At 34.5% G+C, this 26,174-nt stretch overlaps 4 protein-coding genes, 1 non-coding gene and 1 pseudogene across 5 annotated transcripts; 3 read left to right on the top strand and 3 right to left on the bottom strand.

Annotated features, from left to right (window-relative positions):
* LOC104788487 (auxin response factor 18) lies at positions 441-4,140 on the bottom strand. Its single transcript, XM_010514254.2, has 12 exons — positions 3,603-4,140; positions 3,229-3,344; positions 2,996-3,151; positions 2,755-2,907; positions 2,586-2,670; positions 2,421-2,511; positions 2,171-2,335; positions 1,969-2,082; positions 1,827-1,899; positions 1,258-1,740; positions 989-1,176; positions 441-838 (listed from the first exon to the last, which is right to left on the bottom strand). The coding sequence occupies exons 1-12, from the start codon at positions 3,646-3,648 to the stop codon at positions 733-735; spliced, it is 1,776 nt and encodes a 591-aa protein (XP_010512556.1). The 5' UTR covers positions 3,649-4,140; the 3' UTR covers positions 441-732.
* Positions 11,413-11,484, bottom strand: TRNAQ-CUG. The gene has a single exon. It is a non-coding gene; the product is annotated as a tRNA-Gln (tRNA).
* On the top strand, positions 11,697-13,590 carry LOC104788486 (aspartyl protease family protein 2-like). Its single transcript, XM_010514253.2, has one exon. It carries the CDS (start codon positions 11,833-11,835, stop codon positions 13,282-13,284), a length of 1,452 nt encoding a protein of 483 aa, XP_010512555.1. The 5' UTR covers positions 11,697-11,832; the 3' UTR covers positions 13,285-13,590.
* Positions 15,048-16,282, bottom strand: LOC104789834 (annotated as a pseudogene).
* LOC104788485 (UV-stimulated scaffold protein A homolog) lies at positions 19,499-21,931 on the top strand. Its single transcript, XM_010514252.2, has 2 exons — positions 19,499-19,756; positions 19,847-21,931. Exons 1-2 carry the CDS (start codon positions 19,571-19,573, stop codon positions 21,653-21,655), a joined length of 1,995 nt encoding a protein of 664 aa, XP_010512554.1. The 5' UTR covers positions 19,499-19,570; the 3' UTR covers positions 21,656-21,931.
* LOC104788484 (E3 ubiquitin-protein ligase SINAT3-like) lies at positions 22,774-24,753 on the top strand. Its single transcript, XM_010514251.2, has 3 exons — positions 22,774-23,138; positions 23,474-23,860; positions 24,168-24,753. The coding sequence occupies exons 1-3, from the start codon at positions 22,896-22,898 to the stop codon at positions 24,534-24,536; spliced, it is 999 nt and encodes a 332-aa protein (XP_010512553.1). The 5' UTR covers positions 22,774-22,895; the 3' UTR covers positions 24,537-24,753.

The following is a 26,174-nucleotide window of genomic DNA, read 5'->3' as shown; positions in this document are numbered from 1 at the left end:
CAGTTGCTCCATAGTCTACAACAGTCTACAGTAGTACATAACCACCATACCAACACTTTAAGTTTGACAAATTTGTATTGGTTTTTTTTCTTCATAAGTCTATAATCTAAATTAAACCAAGATATAGACAATTATCAACCAAAGTATTTATTAAATTATACTTCATTTATGGTTTTAATCAAACTAAAAATAAAATTTATTTCTTTCGAAATCTGAATTTTGTTAAAGAAAAATCCGCTGCAATTATAATAAGGTTGGAAATTTAAAGTTAGAGCAAAGGAAGAACTTGATAGAGAACGACATGGTGCTTCCTCATATGAACATTACATTAAATTTAAAGTTTAGTTTATTATATTTTTCTATAATCGATTTCCACGCTTTCAGAGAGTTCATATTTTTCTAATGTCTATATGTTTATTTTTTTAACCTTAATTATTTGATTATTAGAATCTTCGAACCCATAACTAATTTGATGTACATACTTGGTTTTGAAAAATTGAATGGTTATGGAACACAACAAAGTACATAAAGATGTGAACCGACCCATCAACCACTGTCCCAAAACCGAAATATTTAAAATCGCCAACCTAAAAAATTGACATGAAAAAAAAAAGAGACTTTTTATATACACAGACTGAGTCTCTATGGAACCTTAAGTACTAAAACGACGTCGCCGGATTAAACCTTAATTAACAGCTAAACCCTCACCACCCTACTTCGATGATTATTACATCATTCTTCATTCTCTAACGACGAAGAAAGCTTCCGTTTTGTTGTCATCTTCTTAACTTCATCGCTGGAATATATAAATATCTTCTTGGCCATCTTGCAAAACTCACTGCACAATTTCACAGACACAAACAGAACCATTATACATCGTAAGTTAACAGAGAAAGGGATTTAAGCTAATCACATGTTAAACCAGTTCCGGTTTAGTTCACATTAGTTGATTTGAGGAGCTACTAAACAAGGAAACTGGTTTACTTACTTCCATGGATCATCTCCAGCAAGCATCATATCTCCTTCATCATCTGTGAAGACAACGACCCATTTGTCTCGAGGACGAAGTTGTCCTTGAATCTCAAACATCCTCTCAAGCTCCTTTATCAATTCATCGTATGACTTCAACAGTGTTAAATCAACCGCACGGCCAACCGCAATCCCTTGCATTTGCACCTTTCCAATTCATAGAAATCAGATTTTCAAAACATTGTTTGGTATTCTATTATGAGGTTTTGAAATGATAAAGATGATTACTTTAGTTCGACTTCTGGATGTTTGCTGCTTCTTCTGCTCGTTCATTGAGGTTGGAGTGATGGGTTCTTGACACTTGGCAGCTCCACAAGTATCGTTTGGTTGTTTGTCTGGAAAGATCGGAGCAGTGGGATTGCTTGTGAGATCAAATCCAAACAACCTATAGCAACCATTCGTTGGAGGAGGAGTCTCGGCTATGAGGCTGTTGTTTGAGGAGTATCCACCTGAACTTCTCTCAAGTGATGGATCTTGGAACAGTTTAAGGGATGTATTGGCGGGATCTTGGCTCTGAGGGAAGCTGTACAAGAAACTAGGTGGAGCTGGTGTTGTAACCGATGGCTCCATGGGTCTTGACCTCTTGCATTTCGATTGTGGTTGTGGTTGTTGAGCAGGGGTTGAAATTGGGGATGTTGGCAAGAAAGGCTCTATCTCCCATGGTGACACTTTGTCTGGTCTCTGAACTGTTGTTGGCTCATCCCATTGGACCTAAGAAAGAGGGAGACAGAACGTTATATAAAAGATCATGTAAATAAGTAAACAGGTTAACTTTCAACATGGAATGGTTAATGAACCTGCAATGACCTCCATTTAGAAGCTGGCCACTCTGAAGATAGATCACCAGTTCCCACAATCGTACCTGTAAATCTGAAGACGCTCCAGATTTCAGAATCAGAGAACACTGTAAAAGAATGATCAGAGGAAATGAATACTCACATTCTCTCAGGAGACTCTTCTCCTTCAAATCTCATTCTGAATCGTGTACCAAGAGAAAAGCCATGCTTTATAGCTTCCATATACTTGTTCACACCAACTATGAATTGGCTTATCCTGCAAAGACATAAAACTTTTCTTCAACCTAACGACTCCTAAACAAATCTGTGTGAATAAAGCAAAATGATCGAAGTTAATAATATACCTAGGCTTGTAAAACACAACAAACATTGTTTTTGAACCCACGGCATGAGAAGCTGTAGCAAGAACTCCCAAATGCATGCTCTGACTTGAGATAACCGAAGTAGGCATCGTGCTTTGATGTCGAGCTAATCGCCTCACTCCAACACGTAAATCTCCATTCTCACCCCTAAAAGCACAAAGGCATTATCTTAAATTCATGAACCTAAAACACGACCAGTGAAGTTTCAGTCTCAGTTTCAGTTCAGAAGTACCTCAAGAACACAAAAGCATCTCCAGCTACAAGTCTTTTCGAGGATACAAATGTACTCCAACCCGTTGTAAGCAAATGTCTCCTAGGTTGTCCTAAACCCCCAAACAACCCTCATGACTCAGTTAGTCCAAAGAACAGAAAAAATACACAAGATTAGTGTGAATACCTCTGAAAATATGCTTAAACCTCCACTCAAAGCCATGAAGATCTCTAGTCACAAGTTCTTGAGTAGGAGTAGCTTGTGTCATATCCTAAAGAGTGTAAATTGGAGTGAGAAATCAAACCACAGAATCTTTAATTGAGAAGACTTTTTATAAGCAAGAATAATATTTTACCAAGGCAGGCAAGCATTCAGTGGCGTGTTTACGAAGAACAGAGAATCCACCATGAGTGCTTGTATCTGAAGCCGTTAAAATCTTAACAAACGAATGGAACATTTGCTTAGCTGGTTCAACCAAAGGTGGATCAAGACTTGTGGGTTCAATTTGCTGCATATTAACACAACAAACTGAGTCAATCAATACTAATCCCACCAACAACAAAAAAAAGTAAAAATTGTTCCTTTTTGTTCCTTACATGTTCCTCTGGTTTTAATGTGATCTGAGCGTAAACTTCATCAGTCTCATGCTCCGCCTTTAATGTGACATTAAGAACTCGACAAAGTATCTTTGGAGGAAGATTAAATTTAGGTATTTCTTCTGATTTGATTCCCTGATTAGTTGAAGCCACAAGCTGCAAAAACAAAAAAAAACCCAGAATTTAGATGTAAAAAAAGAGATGAAATTTTTTTGGGGGGGTGAGGTAATTACTTGTTCCATGTGACCCTGAGGGAAGTAGAAAACTCGTTCTTCAGCACGAGGAACTTCAACTAATGGACCTGCACAAGCTTTCCATAGCTCTGTGTATAGTTGATCCTGATAAGACCCTAACATCAAACAAACAAACCCTTACAGTCACATTTCCGCGGCAAAAACTATTAACAAACCCAACAAAAAAAAATGTAAACTTTGAAGCTTAAAGATAAGAAAGTAGGATTTTTTTTCTTTCTCGTTTCCCAAGAAAAATTGAAACTTTTACGAACAAACCCCCAAAACAGAGTCACCGTTAAAACTCAAAAAGGAAAAAAAATTGGAACTTTATCCTTGTTTCAGTTAATTTCCTCAAGTATCTGCCTCTTACTTACTTGACAAAGAAGTTCTGAAATCATCATCACCTTCAACACTCGCCATTGAAGAAGAACCCCAGATGAGAGAGCAGTAGAAGAAGAAGAAGAAAAAACCCTTGAGGCACGCAGTAAACACTAGTCTTTTAACTAAAACCCCCCCATGAAAGAAACACGAGAGAGAAGAAAGAACAGACCCATCAATGGAGCAACACCAAAACAAAAAACAAAAAAGCAAAACTTTATTTGCTTTATAAAACAAAGGACACACAACACAACGGACGGTTATGTCCGTATTGATTGAGAGAGGAACGTAATTATTCACTCTCTCCTTCCGCCACGAAACCGATCTCTCTTTCTCTCTCTTTTATTTTTTTGTCTTCTCCTCTTCTCTCTCAGATTCCGTGTTGTTTTGCCTCAACAATCACAAACTTCTCGCCGTTTTTTTTCGTTTTTTTTGCTTACTTCTTCTTCTCCATACCTAACCTCGATCTGCAGCAAACCAAAGCTGCTTCCTTTTTTGAAGAAGTCTCACGGTATCATGCACAATACATATATATATTCACACTCTTCTCTCTCTCTATATATATATATATAAAAAGATACTAGTTCTCTCTCTTTAGTTCAGATCCTTGAGACCTGTCATTTCTCACCCTACAGTAACTTCAGTTGAATCTCCCTATTTTTCTAAATTTATTACCTTTTTATTTTAATTTTTATTTATCATGTCGCCGCTTAAAAGGAAACTCGATTTTGTTACCAAAAACAAAAATTTAATGTATTCAAGGCAAACGAATCGTTATCAGTTGATCTTCAAATTTAATTTAACCATAATTAACTATATTTTAAATTTTTACTTTTTTAAGTTTTCTAAAAGAACGTACGGTGCATTAAAAACGGAGAGGGCCAATCTCAGCCGTCCGATAATGACGATTGTGTAATGTAATTAAATAAGCCTACTACTATACTACCTACACGAGAGCGCGTGAAGCACAAAGCCTTTATGTATGTATAAACTAAGACCGTTGCCGTTGAGACTTGACGGTGCCGTTAACCCACATCGTCTATTTTTTTCTTCGTATGTCTGGATCGTGGCAGGCAAACGTGTCGGCTTCTCTATTGTACACCAGCCAGATTTTTTTTTTTTTGGATTTTTTTTGTTAATAATATAGGAAAGGAGTCATAATATTACACAATGTGCCATTGATGGTAATTAGGAGAGAGGACCCCACAGCAATGGCTAGACCCACACTCGCACAAGGCCACACAGGCCACAGCCATGACTTCTCTTTATGGGACGAGCGTCTTGGGAGCCGTGTTAGTTATGTTAGCACGTGCCCTCAGAGTCAAGCCCCAAGCGCGTGTTCATTCATCTTTCTTTTCTCTTTTTTCTTTCTTCTTCTTCACGCCCTTTATATAAAGCTCTCACAGTAAATTAAAATCCCGAAACTATATGAAAACAATAAAAAAATATGCTTACATGATAATTGTGTAACGTTAAATAAAAATTAACCGGGGAATAACTAATGAGAGATATGAGTAGAGGACACGCGCGGTTAAAATGAGAGTGGAGGAAAAGAGTGAGAAGAAAAAAAAAAAAGAAGAGAAGCCATGCCGAAGTGTCGAGAAAGTGGTCCCTACATACGGACACGTCAGAGTTAGAGAAATTGCCACGCTGTTATGTCGTATTCATGACTGACACGTGTCTAATGCTGACTTGTCCTACCCAATTTTTCTTCATTTACAGACGCGAAAAGAATCACAAAAGTATTATTGAGTTTTGATTTAGTGTATTTCTTCTATATATGTCATACCACTCAAAATTATAGTGTAGAGTTTCTCTAGCTAAAATAAATAACACAAGGCATTACGAAATACTAGTGTATTTTGCATCACGAAACACTAGCTATTACAATATATTTATTACGCATCGTTGATTAAAAATATGCGAACGCGTTACAAACCCAAAAACTAGATACTGTTATTGATCGGATTAGTATTAGTCTCACTTCACATAAACTAGTTTTAACATAAACCATTGTTTAATCTTGAGGAGGGTAAAGTACTTATCAATTGATTCAATTCTATCTATCTAAATAACTTTTTCTTAAACAGTGCAAAACGACTGTACGGACGACTCCTTTGCAAAGCAGAGAGGAGAGGTTTGAAATAAGAATCGAATTTAATCACCAAATAATTAAAGAGTAGAAACATAATTTTTTGAATAGGCAAGAAGAGGATGAGATTACCATAATAAGAAGATTTTTAACGGAATCAAATAATTTTCACAAAGATTCTTATCCTGACCATGCATGGATTTTCATGCCAAATTTGATCGTCATTTTTTTTGTTTTTGGGTGGAAATTTTGAATATCTTTTTCTAAGTTAGTGACTAATATTTATTAATTAGCTGCTTACGGATATTCTCTCAAGTTGAAAATTATTTAAACACAAAAAAGGTTCAAAGAGTTAAATAAATAGGATTAGGAACATCCGAACATCATTCAAAGTGAATATCAACCCATGGATTGGAATAAATAACTATACATTTGTTTATAATTTTCTAATTTAAAATACTTGATTAGTGGTGTAGTGGAATCCATTACATGAAATCTTTTTAAAAAATTTTGTTTATTCTTCTTAATCACTGTTATATTCTATTGATATATATCTATATATATAAAGTTAGCTTTTCTCATTCCTGGTTCAGCCACCTCAGCTGCCACATCAGCCACATCTTCTTAAATTTTATGGATCTTACAGATTTTAATAAGCCCTTTAAATAATCATACAAATGACAAACTGATCAACTAAATTTTATCTAAAATCTATAGGCCCAACACTATTTCATTCAAATTCTCTAGACCCATCACTATTTTTAAATCCTATGAATTCAATTTTTTTATTTTAAATTTATTAGTGCATATTTTTTGTTAATTATAATTAATCGAAAGTTTAAATAAAAAATAATTATGTAAAATAAATTAAATGTTAAAATAAAAAAAATACTATAATTTTTCATTAGTGGTAATAATATAGTTAAAGATTTCTATTAAACTGATTATAATTTAAAATTTCAAATATCAAAACAAGGCAACCCAAACAGCACTTTCAAAGAATCAAGGAAACACAACTAGAAATCAGTTAAAATAATTATTTGGCGGCACTTCACAAATCCATCACCAAAGATAAAGACGCAAAGAGATGAACACACATTTAATAAACTAAAAAGATTCAGATATATGAATGTCACAATCTGATAACCGTAACACAAAATTATATGAAAAAGACAACCGAAGAAACAAAAAAACAACCCGGACTTTATAAAATTACAGCAAGATAAACAAGAAAATTAATTTTCCCCAAAACACAACTCACATCGAATAAAAAAAAATCACTCACAGGACAAACGGGAAAAAAATTACAACAAATAACACAAAACAACTCACAACTTAATTAGGAAACCTAAAGAAGCCAACATATTTTCATATAAACAAATTTGCAACCCAATTGACATTCACCTTTAACAAAATCAACAAGGGATAACCAAATATCCCCAATAGATGCGAAGCGAGCAAGGAATCAACCAAATACGCAAACCCCAAAAAAAAATCAAAGGAAAACAATTACGATAGGAATGACTGAAAAAAACGATTATGAGCATCAAAGACATAAGTTCAATCCTCAAACAGATCTCTAGATCGAAAAATTGCTCTTCTCCTATCCGTTCACGAGGACATCGGATTTTGAAAAAGAACAAATCAATTTCAACTCAATAACATACAAATAATGGTCCAATTAACCCACAAATTATAAGCCTTACAGAGAAATTGGGTCTGAATGAAACAAACAAAAATAGCCTAGAAAAGAAATTGACAATAAAATCCACAATAAATAACTTATTTATTTTTCTTAATAAAATCCACAATATTTTTCACTCCAAACACTAAAACATTGACAAAAAAATTACTCCAACAGTTTACAAAATACATATGAAAATATTAAATAACAATCCAACCACAAAATAGAAAATAATAATAAATTAATGACAACTAACAGCTATAACAAAACAACAACTTCAACTAAACAATGTTAACTTCTAATAATAACTTTTTTTTAAAGCATTATAAACACACAAAATGATCTCAATTTTTCTTTTAAAAACAGCAAACTAAATTATACTATACTCCAAAACATATTTTTATTAAAATATCCAACAAAACAACATAAGCAACCAAAATTAAATACAAAAACAAACGTAAAGATGAATTTACAAAAACCAAAAAAAATATACACAACAAAATTTAGAATACACCTTCATCTAACTACCGCGCGTAGCACAGATCGATTACTAGTTTGATAATATAGTTAATCACCTGTTTAGTCATAGTCGCCACGTCATTAAACAAGAATAAAGGAATATTCGTAAATTTTATATTTGCACATATTATTGAACTAATCAACGGTACTCTTTTGTTATATAGTAGTATAGTACTATATTGTAAATACAGAGAACGAAAAAAAGCTGTGGAAAAATACCATCATGGTTCTATCTTTCAATAAGATTATAATTATATATCACAATGTGGTCCTATCTTATAAGAGGTTATTGTTCTTGATTTGAGAACTAAATCACTGGCTGGCTCAAGATGACAACCCAGTCAAGAAATAATTAAAAAGATTTGATTCCAACGTCGTATATATCTTCAGCCTTGCGATAATTTAACTTTCTACAAGCTATACTTGTTTAAAAATTATTCTGTACAATTTCACTATTTGACCGTACACCACATCTGTATCTTCCCTGTCTTCCATTATTGTTATTGCGAGTATAAAATAGGGTAATATCAGAGATTTGTAGAGTTTTAATATAAACAGAAACTTATTTATGTATATTGCTTTCTTTTGCTTTTGGGTGGAGCCTAATTATAAACAAGAGCATTTTAGGGGTGATTGTATTAATATTTTGTAGCATAGGTCTTGTTAGATAATAAACAAATGTAATAAACATAGATTATTATTCCGCACTCATGTTGTATTATATATTTGTTAATAATATGATGGTTTTCAAGTATCTCTGTGGACTACTATTATATCTATCGAAGAAGACTGAGTACTATTATTTCGACTCTTCCCTCCTCTAAAGGGTAAGCTGGTAGTGTCTTAATTCTTAAAACTCTAAGTTCGCTAATGATATAAGTAATTCTAATTAATTTAATTTAAGTATGATTAATTATCTCTGTCGTCAATAATGCTAATCTACAAATTAAAAGCTCTTGATGCGTATGCATCGGGTCCGTTGATTCGATTAGGGTAAGAAATCAGATTCTTCCTTGTTATACCATACGTAACTTGGAAATATTTTATTTTTTGATGAAATATTGAAAACATTACATGCAAAAAAAAAGAAGCTATAGTACTGTATATATTATCAACTGTTAAAGATGATTTCATAATAATCTGTTTTTTTTAGTATAAACAAAAACAATTACTTATAATTTAGTGCTTTGTATTATTGATATCGGTGTTTCACTATACAGATTTTAGTTTTTATATATGTTGTGTGAGTGTGACTTAATTTACATAATTGTAAACACATGTGCGTATATATATATACATATACTTAACAATATATATGTAGTGTTGTTAGTTGGACTAAATGATATGTAATTTTTTTTGTTTTTTTATTTCTTTCTTTTACTCCGTATGATTACATTGTATTGGGAACTTATGAATCATTACTTTTCTAACTAGGAAGTTACGTATACACTGGTATTATAACTCATCGAAATTACATGCATAATGTTAAGGACATAGGTTTTGTAGAAATTACATGCATAATGTTAAGGACATAGGTTTTGTAGAAATTTCATACGTATTATATCCATTGGTTCGAGATCTAACGATGATACTAAAATATCAATGTTGTTTTATGTTTGACTGGCTCTCATATCTGATAGTGTACATGTAATACGCAAAAAAAAAAAGATTGTAACAAGGTTTTGTGTTTTTTGATCACCAAAGGATATATAATAAGATTAAGAATTGAAAAAATACAAACTTTCCAAATATGAAAAAGTGGGAGTTAGCAGCATTACACACATAATAGAATATAAAAAAGGGAAGAGAGAAATCAAATGGTGTAGTAATCATATCATTCGCACTCTCTTTGGCTCCTTTCTCCCAAACCTGAAAGTGGAGTCACGCAAAATTGTCAATTATTATTAGTAAAGGGGTATTTTCGTAATTTAAACAAAATCGTCCGTACACTCTCAAAGGGTCGCTTTCGACCTACTTCACTCCCACTTAAACCGTTAGGTCAAGCTCCCCAATATATATATTTATTATTCTCATTTTCTTATTCGACTAATCAAATGTAAAAGTTACATCACTATTTCGACAATGGATTTGATGTTATCAACTTATCATTATAAATGGAAAGTAAAGAACAGCCAAAAGACAAAAACATAACATATGTATATATCTTTGATTCTGAAATTAATTATATAACACTGTAAGATGTATGTGTGGCTTTGGATGTCCGTGAGTGAGTGAGTTGAATGATATAATAAATTCAGTTTTAGATTGATGTGAAAAAGGTGAATAATAATCATATAAGAGAAGAGGGGACCATAAAGATAGATAGATAACAGTATATCACATGATCTTCTTCTTGATCAGACTGCGAAGATGGGCCTCAATTTCTCTTCCTCCCCTATTATTTGTCCCTGCATTAACCTTCTGGTTCTGGATAAGTCCTCCTTACTCAGACGTTTAGACTTTTTTCTTTTTAAATGGTATTGCTGAAAATTAACACTTTAGCAAGTAACAGTCTTCTTAACAATAAATGTCGAACTAGAACATATTCCAACATATATAAATTTAGAACATCTCAGTGAGCTTAAAGAATGACAATTATTGATAGAGGGTAGGGACCAAGTGAGGAGGAGAGTTTCTAGGCTATATGGACTTCAGAGGAACCGAAATTATTGAGAGATGACAATGAGAAATGGAGTCAAATTAATTTAGGTGTAATGAATGAATTAAATTATAAACTAGATTATATTAGTAGATAGGTGTTCATTCATGCTCCCATTCTCATTTGTTCATTAACTATATACTATCTCATGTCCTCCTCACTTTTCCACTTGATATTTTCCTTTTTCATTTATGAAGAGTTTTAATATCAAATTCCTGGCCAAAATTTATTTTCAATTATGGAGAGCATGCGAGCCACCTACTTCTCCTACAACACGGTTTCAAGCTTTGTAGTTATTCTATTAGGTCGTTGAGGAAATAATTTTTTTAAAATTTCAAACTGACTTTTAAAATTGAAGAAATATCACTAAAATACCACAATTGGTTTTTACTTTTTACAATTGGAATAATGGCGCTTCCCTCAATTTTTTGTGAAGACTTTTGTTAATGTTTGGTGCTACACTTAGGCAAAAAAAAAAAAAAGAGTAAACTTAATGTGTAACTCTTTTATAAAATACTCCTTCAAGATATACAAATTCAATTATTTGATCTTCATAGTTTTAAGTATTCTTCCCACATAAATACATAATCAATCTTCCTAAGTTCTAACTAAACTAAAATTATCAAACTGTTTGTTCCAGTAGTCCATATTTACAAGACATGGGCCACAACAAAGGGAAGATGTCAACGAGCTCGCATTGTTACCAAATTCTTATTGGCACTACTCAAATAAGGCCTTTTAGATATTTCTGGTTGGGCCTTTTAGGCCATTATATCCTAAAACACCATGTGCTAACTTCTCAACAAAAGTAATAAAAAGTGTCCAATGGAAAAAAAAAAACAATCAGAAATAAGGTTCCACCGAGACTTGAACTCGGGTTACTGGATTCAGAGTCCAATGTCCTGACCACTAGACCATGGAACCATTTTGCACGGTTTCGCACAACATACCTTCAAATCACAAAACGTAAACGGATTTCGTTATTACTTCTTTAGTAGGGAAATGTGGAATAAAGTCAATAATTTGGTAATGATGATTTTACTCGGGAAAGAAAAAGGAAAATAAAAAAGAAAAAGAAAAAACAAAAACAAAAACAAAGGCAGGCCATAACTAAAAGACTTAAACTAAGTGCTTTCACACACGAGCTTCATTTGGCCTTCATAATAATAATACAGTACTACTACTACTTTGGAGTATCGAGTAAAGTCTATATAAGACGATCCATGTGACTATATACTATATAGTTAAAATCCTCATTTTTTCATTTTCTCGATGGATCGAAAAGTCCTAAATACCCTCATCTTCTCCGTTCTCTTCTTCTTCACCACCTCTGCTTCTTCCTCCCAATACCAAACTCTCGTCGTCAACACTCTCCCATCCCCCGCAACCCTCTCATGGCCCGACTCCGAATCCTTAACCGGTGAATCCCAACCCGAGTCAACTACTTCTTCTCTCTCTGTCCATTTATCGCACGTCGATGCTCTCTCTTCCTTATCCGACGCGTCTCCGACGGATCTTTTCAACCTCCGTCTCCAACGAGACTCTCTCCGCGTCGAATCTATAGCCAGCCTCGCCGCCGTATCAACCGGACGTAATGTCACGAGAAAAACTCCACGCTCCGCCGGTGGTTTTAGCGGCGCCGTTATCTCCGGTCTCTCGCAAGGGAGCGGAGAGTATTTTATGCGGCTAGGCGTTGGAACTCCGGCGACTAACGTTTACATGGTGCTCGACACAGGGAGCGACGTCGTTTGGCTCCAATGCTCTCCTTGCAAAGCTTGTTACAACCAGTCCGACCCGATCTTTGACCCGAAAAGATCCAAAACGTACGCAACCGTTCCATGTGGATCTCGTCTCTGCCGGAGACTAGACGACTCGTCGGAATGTGTCACACGTCGAAGCAAGACTTGTCTCTACCAAGTATCCTACGGTGACGGATCATTCACCGAAGGAGACTTCGCAACCGAGACGCTGACGTTTCACGGAGCGCGTGTTGATCACGTGCCGTTGGGATGCGGTCACGATAACGAAGGCTTGTTCGTTGGTGCGGCTGGGCTGTTGGGCTTGGGCCGTGGTGGGTTATCGTTTCCGTCGCAGACGAAAAGCCGTTATAACGGGAAATTCTCTTACTGTTTGGTTGACCGGACGAGTTCCGGTTCATCTTCTAAACCGCCGTCAACCATCGTCTTCGGAAACGACGCCGTTCCCAAGACCTCTGTTTTCACGCCGTTGCTGACGAACCCGAAGCTCGACACGTTTTACTACTTGCAGCTTCTTGGGATCAGCGTTGGCGGTTCGCGCGTTCGGGGAGTTTCGGAGTCGCAGTTCAAGCTTGACGCCACCGGAAGCGGCGGTGTTATCATCGATTCAGGTACCTCGGTTACTCGGCTGACGCAACCTGCTTACGTGGCGCTTAGAGACGCGTTTCGTCTCGGAGCTAGGAGCCTGAAACGTGCTCCGTCGTATTCTCTGTTCGACACGTGTTTCGATCTTTCCGGGATGACGACGGTGAAGGTTCCTACGGTTGTGTTTCATTTCGGAGGCGGGGAGGTTTCGCTTCCGGCGAGTAATTATCTGATTCCGGTGAATACTCAAGGACGGTTCTGTTTTGCGTTCGCTGGAACAATGGGGAGCTTGTCGATCATTGGAAACATACAGCAACAGGGTTTCCGGGTCGCTTATGACTTGGTCGGGTCACGTATCGGGTTTTTGTCTCGCGCGTGTTAGATCATTTGAGTTTTTGAGTTGACTGATGATGATTTATTCCCATAAAGTCTCTATGGGAGCAAAAACAAAATAAACAAAAAGCAAAAACATTGTTATCCATTCATCAATCATCGATTCATATCAAACTACCCATTTAGTCATTTTATTAATGATGATCCCGAGATTGATATGTTCATCTCGAGTGGTTGTAGTAGATTCATTTTTAAAAATTGTACTTGTTTACATACACTCAAGTCAAAGAGAAGTAATTTGTACTATTGTTTTCCTTTTGGAAAATTCATAAAGCAGAAGTGAAATTATTGTTAACAGTCTAGCTTTTTAATTTTGTTTTTTTTTTTTTTAATTTTTTTTTATAAACATAAATCTTTATACCAAAGAAAATAATTTGCAATCCTCCAACTGTATAGCACTTATTAGATTGAGGCATTAAACAACTAATCCAAAATACATGCTTACAAAGGTAATGAGGACTACAAGTTACATGTTTACCTCAATTATGTCAGTAGACTAACTCACCGGAATTGATATAACTAGCTATATATATTAATTGTGAACAAGTTATATATATATACATCAATGATGATGATATATAAAGGTAATGATCGATCTAGCTCACCTACTTTATATGGATCTAATGTTTAGTACCCATCGATTAGTTGTAAGATGAAACTTCATGAATCTTCTCGTTCTGCTTGACCACTCACTTTACAGTCTAGCTACTTAATTTTTGTCAAATTTATCAATTTTTGTGCTCATGTGATAGACATAAATACCAACGGTTCAGTGCATCACGATATTTTGATATAAACATATATTATGTGTATATCGTAAACGACACATGGTATCGTTAATGTAAGGTGGAGGTACGTTCTTGGTGTTTGGCTCTCCATGTGAATGAGAGAGTGTGAATATCGCCATATCGGACGGCAGTTCTTGGCTTTATGCGTTATATATATAAGAAGCAGTCAGAAATCAGAATTGTGACAAGTCAAAAGCAAAATAATTTGTCAGTAAGTAACAAAATCAATAAATATAGTAATCATAAGTGATTGAGAGAAAGTGAGAAACATCCTCAATGACGGATACAGAGACAAAGTGCGGCACGTTGGCCCACATGGTCAGAATAATGCAACCACCGAACGATCCACCGGTTTTTTTATACCCACTCCCTTTACCGCTCTTTCCTCCGCAAATATCTCCGATCACTCAGTCACTTGCGTCTTTAGTGGAAGATATGTGATGACTGATAGAGTAAAATTTCATTATGCTCCGCTTATCCAAAAAAATGCAGCCTGCCTTCTAGAAAAGTTATATACCATTAATTAGATAATATAATATACTTTATCAGGAAATTATGTGACTCTAAGATATAAATAGCCATCAAAACAAGAATCACAGCGTTATTGGGTTTTTGACAACACGTACTGCGTCACTGCCTGACCTTTCTAACGTCACTGCCCAATTTTAAAATGTACGACAACTTTCCGGAACATGATGACAATTTTGGATTACCGATTTATTCCGAGACAAATATGTCTTTTGTTTCTTAGATATAAGAGATCTGACTCGAAAGTAAGTCCACGAATCTATCATAGTGCATGTGACATATCCAGACAAAAGTAAGATTAAAAACATGACTCAATTCATTATCTTCAATTATTTTTATTTACGGAAAAAAATCGGTGGATTAATAAGGCCTTAGGCCCATTTACAAAATCAAAAAAGCCTATACACGAAAATGACCAATTTGCCCATCAGCTCGTTCAAAGCTTCAAATCGTACTTCCTCGATCCGTTACCGTAAAGCAATCCCCAGTGTTTCTCCACGGCGGCTCCAGTTTTCTGATCTTCGTCGAACAGAGCAAAGATATACACAGGGACCTTATTCCATCTCCTTCTTCTCAGATGCTCAATCAGCCGCTGGTTAAAAACCCTAGCGTTCTCCAAACTCGCAGCTGTTTCTCCCGGTTCTCCACTCGTCGGCCACCCGATCTCAGATACGACCACCGGAATTTTAGCTAATCCCAATGATTTCACAGCGGAGTCAACAGAATCCAACATTATGTCGAACAGATTAGTGTACGCGACTCCACTGTACGGATCGATGTATCTCCGTCGGTTCATCGGCTGAAACAAAGCGAAGTCCAACGGAATCGAAGGGAACGATTGCTTGTAAGCGAGGTAAGGGTACACATTCACCATGAGAGGCGACTCTGTTCGTTGTAGAAACCTTATGAGCGGTTTCAAGACTGTCTCAGAGATCGATTTGTGGAAACTAGCGGTTGAAGGAGGGAATCTTTTTGAGAGGATCGCGAGTGAATGCGTTGTGGAGACTTTGATCTTCTTGTGTAATCTGTATCTTTTGAGTGATCTGTGAACGTTGACCATAGCTGAGACAAGGTTGTTTGAGAACTGCGGGAGTAGAGAGACTTCGTTACCGACGGAGATTGATGTGATGATTGTGTTCTTGTGGTAAGGTAAGATGAAGTTTCTGATGATTGATTCGGATTCGGAGAGGTTGGTTGATAGAGATGGGATCTTGTCGTTGGGGATACAGAGGGAGAGAGTGATCCCAGTGTTGGCGAAAGATTTGGTGATTCTTGGATCTAAGTCAAAGGTTTTGACGTGTTTGATTGAGAGTGAGTTGATGAGTGATGGTAATGCTTCTGGTGGAGGAAGGTTTGAGCCGTAACGACCGTAGTTGATCCCGATCACTGGACCTGCAGCAAACAAAAAAACGAACAAGAAAACTCTATGAGTGTGAGAAAGATTCAACTTTCTCGGGAAACAGAATCGTGTTTGATTTAGTTATACCTTGAAGAGATGGAACCGTGGAGGAAGAAGCGATTGAGATGGAAAAGATCAAGAGAAGCCAGAAAGCGTATTGCATTTGCATCTTCGTCGTCATCGTCATGATCATCTTCTCTCTTCCTTTTTTCTTGTATTCTTTCTCGATTTGGGTTGAGTGATTTTGGTGGGAACTACTGGATCTTTGTAACTAACTCATAACTATATAAACGAGATTTTCTTTATTTACATAAACACCCATTGAATCTGTTGTACGGAGGTTAGAGAAAGAGGGGCAAATAAGTCATTTAATGGACTGGGGGGGAGAACCAAGTTAATCGACTACGCCCAGTGGAATAGGGGAACGGTTCGCATATATAACCGTACGTAACCGGTTTATGATAATTGAGTCAGCGTTACTCAGCACAAGACATTTATTATTTAAAGACAATCCCTATATAAGTAAAAGAGAAGTACAAAATCGTTTTCGGGTCGGTTCAAAATTGGCAAAATAACCCGAAATTAACAAAACGGATCCGGATCATAAATATCCGCTTCTTCAGAATTAGGTTATCGGGTAATAATTTGAAAGTGTAATTAAAAAAGAAAGGAAACTAATTATGAGAATATTGGTCGTTCCTTTAATTTAGGAAATTAACATAATTGCTAATTAGTGTATATTTTATCTTCTAAAGATTTCAAATAATAATAACTACCCAAAATTTATGGAAACAGTTCAAAATCGTTACCATAAAAATTAAGCTATTAAATTTGGAACTGTATATAAAATGTACAGCAATTGTATATAAAATTAGTTTTGATTTTTAGAAATTTCCTCAAAAAATTATGATTATTAATTCGGGTATTTTTAATTAATTAGAATAAACAAAAATTTAACTACAAAGTACTTTAATAAAAAAATAGTTTATTTTGTGACTCAAGAATATTTTCAAGACAAATTTTACGAAATTATAAAATAAGATTTCTTTTGTTAAACAATTATCTTTGTAATTGTAAATAAAATACATAAATAATAATAATATATTTATCTACACTATGAAATGAATGTCATGATTTTAAGTTTTTTTTTTTCATATGATAAATCCAATTCATAAGAGATTTGAATTAGTTGGAATTAATCAATTTTTTTAAAATTATATATAGCTATACAAATACAAAATAATTTTATAATAAAAAAATAAAATACTAATGAGAATTGATGATATGTTTATTAATGTATTGAAATCTTTACTATCAATTTTGTTATTTTCCTAAATATTGAATATTTAATATCAATTTTGTTATTTTCCTAAATATTAATGTATTTTCTATATATGAATATTCATCCGCAAATATTTCTTGTGCTGTTAAATTCAGTTTTATTTATTTTTATTATATCAAAACATATTATATTTTATCCCTCATTACACAAATTTATAAATAACTACAATTGATTGCATCATAGTAACAAAAAAATGTAAGTGTTATGTAATGTAAAAATTCCCCCGCGCTGTAGCGGGTCCAATCCTAATGAAATGGATATAAACCAAGACGTTTATTAGTTGACGGAAGGATTTGAAAAAGAAGAATCCAAAAACATAGAACACCTTTACGAATCATGCTCATGCGGTAAAACATCATAATCTCAGACGTCTATGGGAGAGGAGAGAGATAGNTATTGGTCGTTCCTTTAATTTAGGAAATTAACATAATTGCTAATTAGTGTATATTTTATCTTCTAAAGATTTCAAATAATAATAACTACCCAAAATTTATGGAAACAGTTCAAAATCGTTACCATAAAAATTAAGCTATTAAATTTGGAACTGTATATAAAATGTACAGCAATTGTATATAAAATTAGTTTTGATTTTTAGAAATTTCCTCAAAAAATTATGATTATTAATTCGGGTATTTTTAATTAATTAGAATAAACAAAAATTTAACTACAAAGTACTTTAATAAAAAAATAGTTTATTTTGTGACTCAAGAATATTTTCAAGACAAATTTTACGAAATTATAAAATAAGATTTCTTTTGTTAAACAATTATCTTTGTAATTGTAAATAAAATACATAAATAATAATAATATATTTATCTACACTATGAAATGAATGTCATGATTTTAAGTTTTTTTTTTTCATATGATAAATCCAATTCATAAGAGATTTGAATTAGTTGGAATTAATCAATTTTTTTAAAATTATATATAGCTATACAAATACAAAATAATTTTATAATAAAAAAATAAAATACTAATGAGAATTGATGATATGTTTATTAATGTATTGAAATCTTTACTATCAATTTTGTTATTTTCCTAAATATTGAATATTTAATATCAATTTTGTTATTTTCCTAAATATTAATGTATTTTCTATATATGAATATTCATCCGCAAATATTTCTTGTGCTGTTAAATTCAGTTTTATTTATTTTTATTATATCAAAACATATTATATTTTATCCCTCATTACACAAATTTATAAATAACTACAATTGATTGCATCATAGTAACAAAAAAATGTAAGTGTTATGTAATGTAAAAATTCCCCCGCGCTGTAGCGGGTCCAATCCTAATGAAATGGATATAAACCAAGACGTTTATTAGTTGACGGAAGGATTTGAAAAAGAAGAATCCAAAAACATAGAACACCTTTACGAATCATGCTCATGCGGTAAAACATCATAATCTCAGACGTCTATGGGAGAGGAGAGAGATAGTATGAATGTCTCTTGGTGCTCACGTAAACTACTATTAAAAAAAAAAAATAAAGTAAACTATTGGAGTTGGTCTAAAGTACATATTTTGAACAAAAGCTCTTATCAAACTAGAAATAATATAGATAAATAGATACAATGGCATGTGAATATGATACTGTTTCATAGATATAAATATGGTACTGTTTCATATATATATTTAAAAACAGTTATGACATTTTATAACAAGATCAAATTATTTAGATAGATAGATACAATAACATGTAATACTTTTAAACAACGATTGATTAATATGGTACTGCAAACCACATATCTCGATTCACTACACACATTTCTCTTCAAGTATTAGTTGTTTGTTTTATTTTATTTAAATAAATAATGGGAAAATTGGAAATTGTTTTCTTCTTTTTGGTTCAGTAATGAAAATTATCTATAATTGACCAACAAGATAAGAATGGAAATTATAATTAAATTTACAAAATATTATCGTTTACACTACTTCCCTTACCGTTTAAAAAAGTTACCGGTTGATACTTGTTGTTGTTAGTTACGATTACAGAGGAGAGAACCAATTTAAACCGACTACCCCCAGTGGAATGGAGGAAACGAAGGGCAAATAAGTCATTTCATTAACTGAGTAAACCGACTATCACATTGGATACAAGTTACAACAAAGGGATCTATTAAACCAACAAAAATCGATTTGTCCTCTTTTATTTTTTTCCTTTATTTATTTATTTTATTTTCGTCTTCATCTGAATTTCTTCTGATTGCCGGCGATGGAAGGGAGAGATGACGGCGGAGGAAAAGTTCAGGGGTTGATAGAGAAAGCGACGAAATCAACTGCTCAAGAGGTTGACCCGAGGCTACTCAAGGCCATCAAATCTATTGTTCGATATTCTGATTCGGAGGTCCGTTTCGCTTCGCAAACCCTAATGGAGCTCATGAGACATAACCACTCCCAGGTTTTTTTTTTTTTTTTTTTGTTCCGATCCTTTCAATGGTGGCGATTGATTGATCAAATAACGAACGCGGTGGTAATTATACTTTGGCAGGTTCGGTATCTGACGCTTTTCATCATCGACGAGCTTTTCATGAGGTCAAAGCTCTTTAGAACTCTTATTATTGAGAATCTTGATCAGCTTTTGAGTTTAAGTGTTGGTTTTAGAAGCAATCTCCCTCTTCCTGCACCTCCCGCTGTTGCCACTATGTTGCGTTCTAAGGCTGTTGAGTTCTTGGAGAAGTGGAATTTGTCTTTTGGGTTACATTACAAGGAGCTTAGGCTTGGTTTTGATTACCTTAAGAACACCCGCAAGTTGAAGTTCCCTGATCTCCAGGCTAATGCTGCACGTGTTCAACGTGAGAGACAGGAGAGGGAGATGAAGACTAGAGAGATTTTGCGTGGCAAGTTTGATTCCTTGAAGGGTAGTTTTGGACTCTTGAAGCATGAGATTGATGTAACGATTAAGGAGATCAAGGAGTGTATGGAAATTGTTCAGTGGAGAGGGGATGATGGTGTTCCACTTGCCATCTTAGATGAGGAAGATTTTGAGGAGATTCGTTGTTCTCATCTTAGGCAAATTCGTCTTGATTCATTGAAGCAATCAGAAAAGGTTGAAGAAACTAGTGAGAACAGAGTTGTATTCGATGTATTGAGGGAACAGTGCAAGCTTCTAGTGACAAAGCATCTGATTTCGGTTCAGGAAGGGATCTCTCTTCTCATCAGGGTTGACGTGAGTGATAACAGAACGAGAGATTCCATGTTGAAAGACTTGATAGATATCAGGAATAACATATTGGCAGCTCAAAAGCAATGGGACGAAGCTGGCTTTACAATTTCAAGTATGCCTGGTTGTCATGAGAATGAAGAAACAAACGAGGAAGAAGAAGAAGATATCTGGGAGGAGGAGGATGATGGTAAGGTTAGAACTGATTCAGTCAAGAAGGTGGCTCCTGTGACGATAAGTCAGCAGAGCAAGAATTCGTCTTTACCATCTTCGAGTGACGCAAATAGGTCTACTACATCAGAATCTAGGTCCACTAAAAAAGTTGGAAGCAGTGGGGACTCTCTTAGGGATAAGCTAATTTCTGAAGCCCCCGTGATGAATTGGGGATCACACTTGAGTAATTGGGACTCAACTGCGGAAGTTCGAGCTAATTACCGGGGTTTAGAGCTTGAGAGCCACTGGGGCAGGGTGGATCAGGATGCTGTTATTCCGGCTGAGAAAATAGCAGAACTGAATCTTCAGGCAACTGTTTATAGAGAGGAGAGAACAGAGACACCTCCATGCCGTGCTCCTCTAAAGAAAGGTGGTCTTTGTCAGAGAAGAGATTTGCGAACCTGTCCGTTTCACGGACCCATTGTACCTCGGGATGATGAAGGGAACCCCATAGTCCAGGAATCTCCAGTAGATGAGACTGAAAACCAAACATCTTCAACTACAGGGATCAACCAGGATGTGCCTATGGATGTAACAACTTCAGACTCTGATCCTAATCAGTTAGCTAGGCAAATAGCGAAACAGGCTCTGAAGAATATCAGGGAGAAAGACAAAGAAGTGATGAGGAAAAGAGCAAAGCTTGTGAAGGTAAAGGTTAAGGAACATAATCAAGAAGTTCTGCGTGATGCTGCTATAGCCTCAACTTCTAGATCAAATGTTATCGATGAAGAGTTTGATAGAGTTTTTGCTGCAAGAAAAAACAAGAAACAAACCTTTTCCTCGATGCGACGTAAGAAAACATCGGCTAAAGATAGAATATCGCAGAGACTGTTAAGTAATCGGGTAAAAGGTACTACTAATCCACAACAGTTGGCTCAGGGTAATGATGAGAAGTGCCGGGAAACATCAGCTAACCAGTGGTAACAAATAACTAAAATCATTCTAGTTTTGATTCAAAAAGTCCTTAAACTTGATTGTTTGATGCAAATAGGGGAGTAAAAAAGCTGACGAAATATTTGATGAATAATCAGATTCTTTAGTGATTTCTTTTAGCTGCGAAAAGTATGTAGAAACAAACAGTTCTTAAGTCATGTCTCAGATTCTGTGAAGTTTGTTCTCAGACAAAACTCAACAGAAAGAGAAAAGTACAATGACATGTTGTGTTAAAAAAGCAATGACAGATCGATCATGAGAGCTGGATGGATTGTTGTTGTTCGCTTTTTTTTCTTTGATGCGTTGTGTCTTTAAGGATGATTCAATCATGAGGCCGATCACTCACGAGGACCAATTATTTATGGAATAATTTACTTTTTTTAGATTGAGAGAGTTTGCTTGAGAGGAAGGAAGAAGAGTAAAATGTTCTTTTACATTATCATTGGTCTTTGAAGTGACTTTGAACCCAAGCCACATCGCATTACTTATATATTTCATCTTATGATATTTCATAATATACTACTTAAGGCGTCTAAAGTTTATACACATCTCTTCAAGTTTTTTATTAAAGTAAAAGGGAAGATGAGTATGTTTTTTTTCTCATTAATCTTTGAAGTTTATTTTAGTGGTCGTTCTACGTTAGTAATTAACTTATTAAAAGAAACACTAAAATATTGATTAATCGTTTTTATAAAACATTTTAATTACAAATTGATTAGAATCGTAATGTAAAAACCGGAGAAAAACAAAACAAAATAAAATATAAAGGTAATCATGTGCACCATGTACATGTTTAGGCCCATCTTAACTGGACTAGGGCCCTTAATTAGTTAATTTAAAAAACATTTTAATTAGAAACGAAGAAATCATTAAGTGATTAATAATAATAATAAAATGATTAAATAATTTCCCAATCCAGTAATTTGTTATTTAATTCAATATTTAGTTTCCAAATAAACATTCTTCTTTCTCTGTACCACACAGCCGCCCTTCGTGACCGTCCGATTTTAAATCAGCGTTTCCGGTTCATTTGACGGCAACTCTCTCTCTCTGCTCTCTGCTCTCTCTCTCTCTAGAATTGATGAAGAAAAGCATCTATCTTTTTTGATTTTGGAAATTGAACAACAAACACTTCACGAGGGTTGACCTACTTCGTTCGGTGGCGTGTTCATACCCATCTGGATTTGATCTTCTTCGTTTCGATCGAAAGAATACGCCTTTTATTTCGAAAATGGATTTGGATAGCATGATGGACTGTACATCAACCATGATGGATGTGACAGATGATGAAGAGATCCACCAAGATCGCCATTCTTCTTACGCTTCGGTTTCCAAGCATCATCATCATCATACTAGTAGTAATCACACCAATGCTGCTGCTGCTGCTTCTGGTCTTCTTCCCACCACCACCAGTGTTCATGAGCTTCTCGAATGTCCTGTCTGCACCAATTCTATGTACCCTCCCATTCATCAGGTGTGTGTGATTTTGTTTCCCCTCCCGGATCTTTACTTTTTTGATTGTGTTGTGACTTGTGAGTGAGTTTCTGATGATTACTCTAAACATATATATATATATATATATATGGATTTAGGTTTGAACCAGTGGTTGTGTTGGTCTTTGTAAGATAGCTTTAACTTGAACTTATCTGAATTTTCACTTATGACTTGCACAATTTTAATACTCATGTGTGATTTGACTAAATTAAGAATGATCCTCCATTGATTTGTTCCACAATCGTCACTGATGAGTATTGTGGAATTTGTGTCTGCACATAGCTTTGTTAAACACTTAGACTTTTTCCCCTGCAGTGTCACAATGGACATACTCTGTGTTCAACCTGTAAAACCAGGGTTCACAACCGCTGCCCAACTTGTAGACAAGAGCTTGGTGATATCCGTTGTTTGGCACTTGAAAAAGTTGCCGAATCACTTGAGCTACCCTGTAAACACATGTCACTTGGATGTCCTGAAATCTTTCCTTATTACAGTAAGCTCAAACATGAGACTGTATGTAACTTCAGGCCTTATAACTGTCCTTATGCTGGATCCGAGTGTTCTATTACGGGAGATATCCCTTTCCTAGTTGCTCACCTGAGGGATGATCATAAGGTTGATATGCATTCTGGCTGTACTTTCAACCATCGTTATGTCAAGTCTAATCCTCGTGAAGTCGAAAACGCCACATGGATGTTAACTGTAAGTACTCATGATTCCTCCTGCTTCATAGCTCTCTATCTATATATAAGTTGTGAGGCTTTGTTTACAGTCTTAAGGGGATGGTTTATGTTATGAAATTGATCTTATCTGGTATGAACTGTAATGTGAAGCTCTATAATGGTATGATCTTATTCTATAGGGAAGCTCTTGTTCTGCGAGATCATTGGTTGAATCTTCTCTCTCTCTCTCTACACATATTAAGGAGTTGTTAAACAATGACCGTCCCCTTATACGTATCAAAGTTTCTGTCTTTTAATTTTGTTTCTGATCCAAAATTGAAAATCAGGTCTTTCACTGCTTTGGTCAATACTTCTGTCTTCACTTTGAGGCTTTCCAGCTCGGAATGGCTCCAGTCTACATGGCCTTCCTGCGTTTCATGGGGGACGAGACAGAAGCTAGGAACTACAATTACAGTTTAGAAGTGGGAGGTTATGGTCGGAAGCTGATATGGGAAGGAACACCGAGAAGCGTAAGAGACAGCCACAGGAAAGTTAGAGACAGTCATGATGGACTGATTATACAAAGAAACATGGCTCTGTTCTTCTCAGGTGGAGATAGGAAAGAGCTGAAACTCCGAGTCACTGGAAGGATCTGGAAAGAGCAACAGCAAAGTGGTGAAGGTGGAGGAGGATCTTGTATCCCAAACTTGTCCTGAAACTAAAATGAAGAAAAATCAAATTGATTTTGAAACCTCGCCGACTCGTCTGTGTCTCTGTAACCATGTTTCTTGGTATCTGTAATTAGGGGTTATTATCTGACGATAAACTTGTGTTGTTTTATATATATACAGTTCACTACAATTCTGCTGTATCTGAAATATGTAAAAATGTTTATAATTCTCATTTGATGCGTCTCCAAAGGCGTTAGCTTAACATTGTTTCGACTTTGTTGTTTCGACTTTGTTAGTCCATTCACTCAACTTTTCCAATTGTTTTCAAAAAATAAATTTTAAATATTCCGGTATCATTTAATCAAATACTCCAAATTTCTTTGTTTATTTCAGTGTCTTTAGTGAATCTTTTTGTTAATTAATCTAACAACAAGTTAACAACCATCAATTGTTTCTACATAATACCAAAATACTCATGATCTTTGTAGTTAAAACCTTTATTGAGTAGCAATATAAGTTTGAGATTATTAGGAAAATACCATTGTGTTATCTAAATCATAAAGATTTACCGTTTTCTTAATGATTTTATTGATTTGTGATTGTATACCAATTAAAATACCAATTCTTCTTTTTTTTCTTCATAATTTTGTTTTGTTTTGTATATATTTATTAATAATTTTTAATTTTTACTATTTCAAAGACAAGCTTCGTGACCGGACGCCATCAACCGTTAGGTTTCGAGTAACATATACTCGGCCCATTAGTTTTTTGCTATGTTTCCAAAAGGTATGTTTTCAAAAGAATTAGTATTTTTGCCTCATTAAAAAAACTAATTTAAATTGTTTACATGAAAATACTAATTTTACAAAGACAATAAAAAATTGGTTTTCTCATAATTGATTTTATAAATTTTATTGCATTTTATAGACTTTCAAAATATGCATATTAACCATATTAATAATTTTCAAAATAGTTTTTTAAAAATGGTTTTCTCATAATTGGTTGTTGTGTATGATACATATTCTGCAAAAATAATTTCAGCAGTAATTAATGTTATTGGGCTCTGTGGAAAGTTGACGAGCTGGTGACAGAAGTCACATTTGATCAAAGGAGGAACATCTCCGTCCTATGTAGTCTTAGTGACGAGACTTAATTTGCTCCTGTGATTTGACAGGTAATCTTCGTGACCGGGCGTCATCAACCGTTAGGTTTTGAGTAACATATATTCGGCTTATTATTTTTTGCTATGTTTTCAAAAGAATTAGTATTTTTGCTCATTAAAAAAACTAATTTGAATTGTTAACATGAAAATACTAATTTTACAAAGACTATTAAAAGTGGTTTTCTCATAATTGATTTTATAAATTTTATTGTATTTTATAGACTTTCAAAATATGCATATTAACCATATTAATAATTTTCAAAATAGTTTTAAAAAATGGTTTTCTCATAATTGGTTGTTGTGGTGTATGATACATATTCTGCAAAAATAATTTCAGCTAGAGATAACTGTTGACAATTAAAAAAAGATTGAGAAAAGCAATAAAATAGTTAACGGTAAATAATGTAGAGATAATCGTTAACGATCGAATGTGAAATAAAAACTTAAATAAAAAAAAATTGAAAATGAAATTCCATTAGCTTGTTCAACATGCACAAACGAATACATGTGAAATAACTATA

This window comes from Camelina sativa, chromosome 5 (genome assembly GCF_000633955.1).
Source record: "Camelina sativa cultivar DH55 chromosome 5, Cs, whole genome shotgun sequence".
Classification (NCBI taxonomy): domain Eukaryota; kingdom Viridiplantae; phylum Streptophyta; class Magnoliopsida; order Brassicales; family Brassicaceae; genus Camelina; species Camelina sativa.
This window is presented reverse-complemented; position numbering and strand designations above follow the sequence as displayed.

Excerpts from the sequence above, each read along its gene's own strand:
- LOC104788484 (XM_010514251.2), top strand. The coding sequence starts at position 22,896 with ATGGATTTGGATAGCATGATGGACTGTACATCAACCATGATGGATGTG. Across the intron at positions 23,139-23,473 it reads TGTACCCTCCCATTCATCAG|TGTCACAATGGACATACTCT; the intron begins GTGTGTGTGATT and ends TTTCCCCTGCAG. Across the intron at positions 23,861-24,167 it reads ACGCCACATGGATGTTAACT|GTCTTTCACTGCTTTGGTCA; the intron begins GTAAGTACTCAT and ends ATTGAAAATCAG.
- LOC104788486 (XM_010514253.2), top strand. The coding sequence starts at position 11,833 with ATGGATCGAAAAGTCCTAAATACCCTCATCTTCTCCGTTCTCTTCTTC.
- LOC104788487 (XM_010514254.2), bottom strand. The coding sequence starts at position 3,648 with ATGGCGAGTGTTGAAGGTGATGATGATTTCAGAACTTCTTTGTCAA. Across the intron at positions 2,336-2,420 it reads GATGCTTTTGTGTTCTTGAG|GGGTGAGAATGGAGATTTAC; the intron begins GTACTTCTGAAC and ends TTGTGCTTTTAG. Across the intron at positions 839-988 it reads GCTGGAGATGATCCATGGAA|TGAGTTTTGCAAGATGGCCA; the intron begins GTAAGTAAACCA and ends GAAATTGTGCAG.
- LOC104788485 (XM_010514252.2), top strand. The coding sequence starts at position 19,571 with ATGGAAGGGAGAGATGACGGCGGAGGAAAAGTTCAGGGGTTGATAGAG. Across the intron at positions 19,757-19,846 it reads TGAGACATAACCACTCCCAG|GTTCGGTATCTGACGCTTTT; the intron begins GTTTTTTTTTTT and ends ATACTTTGGCAG.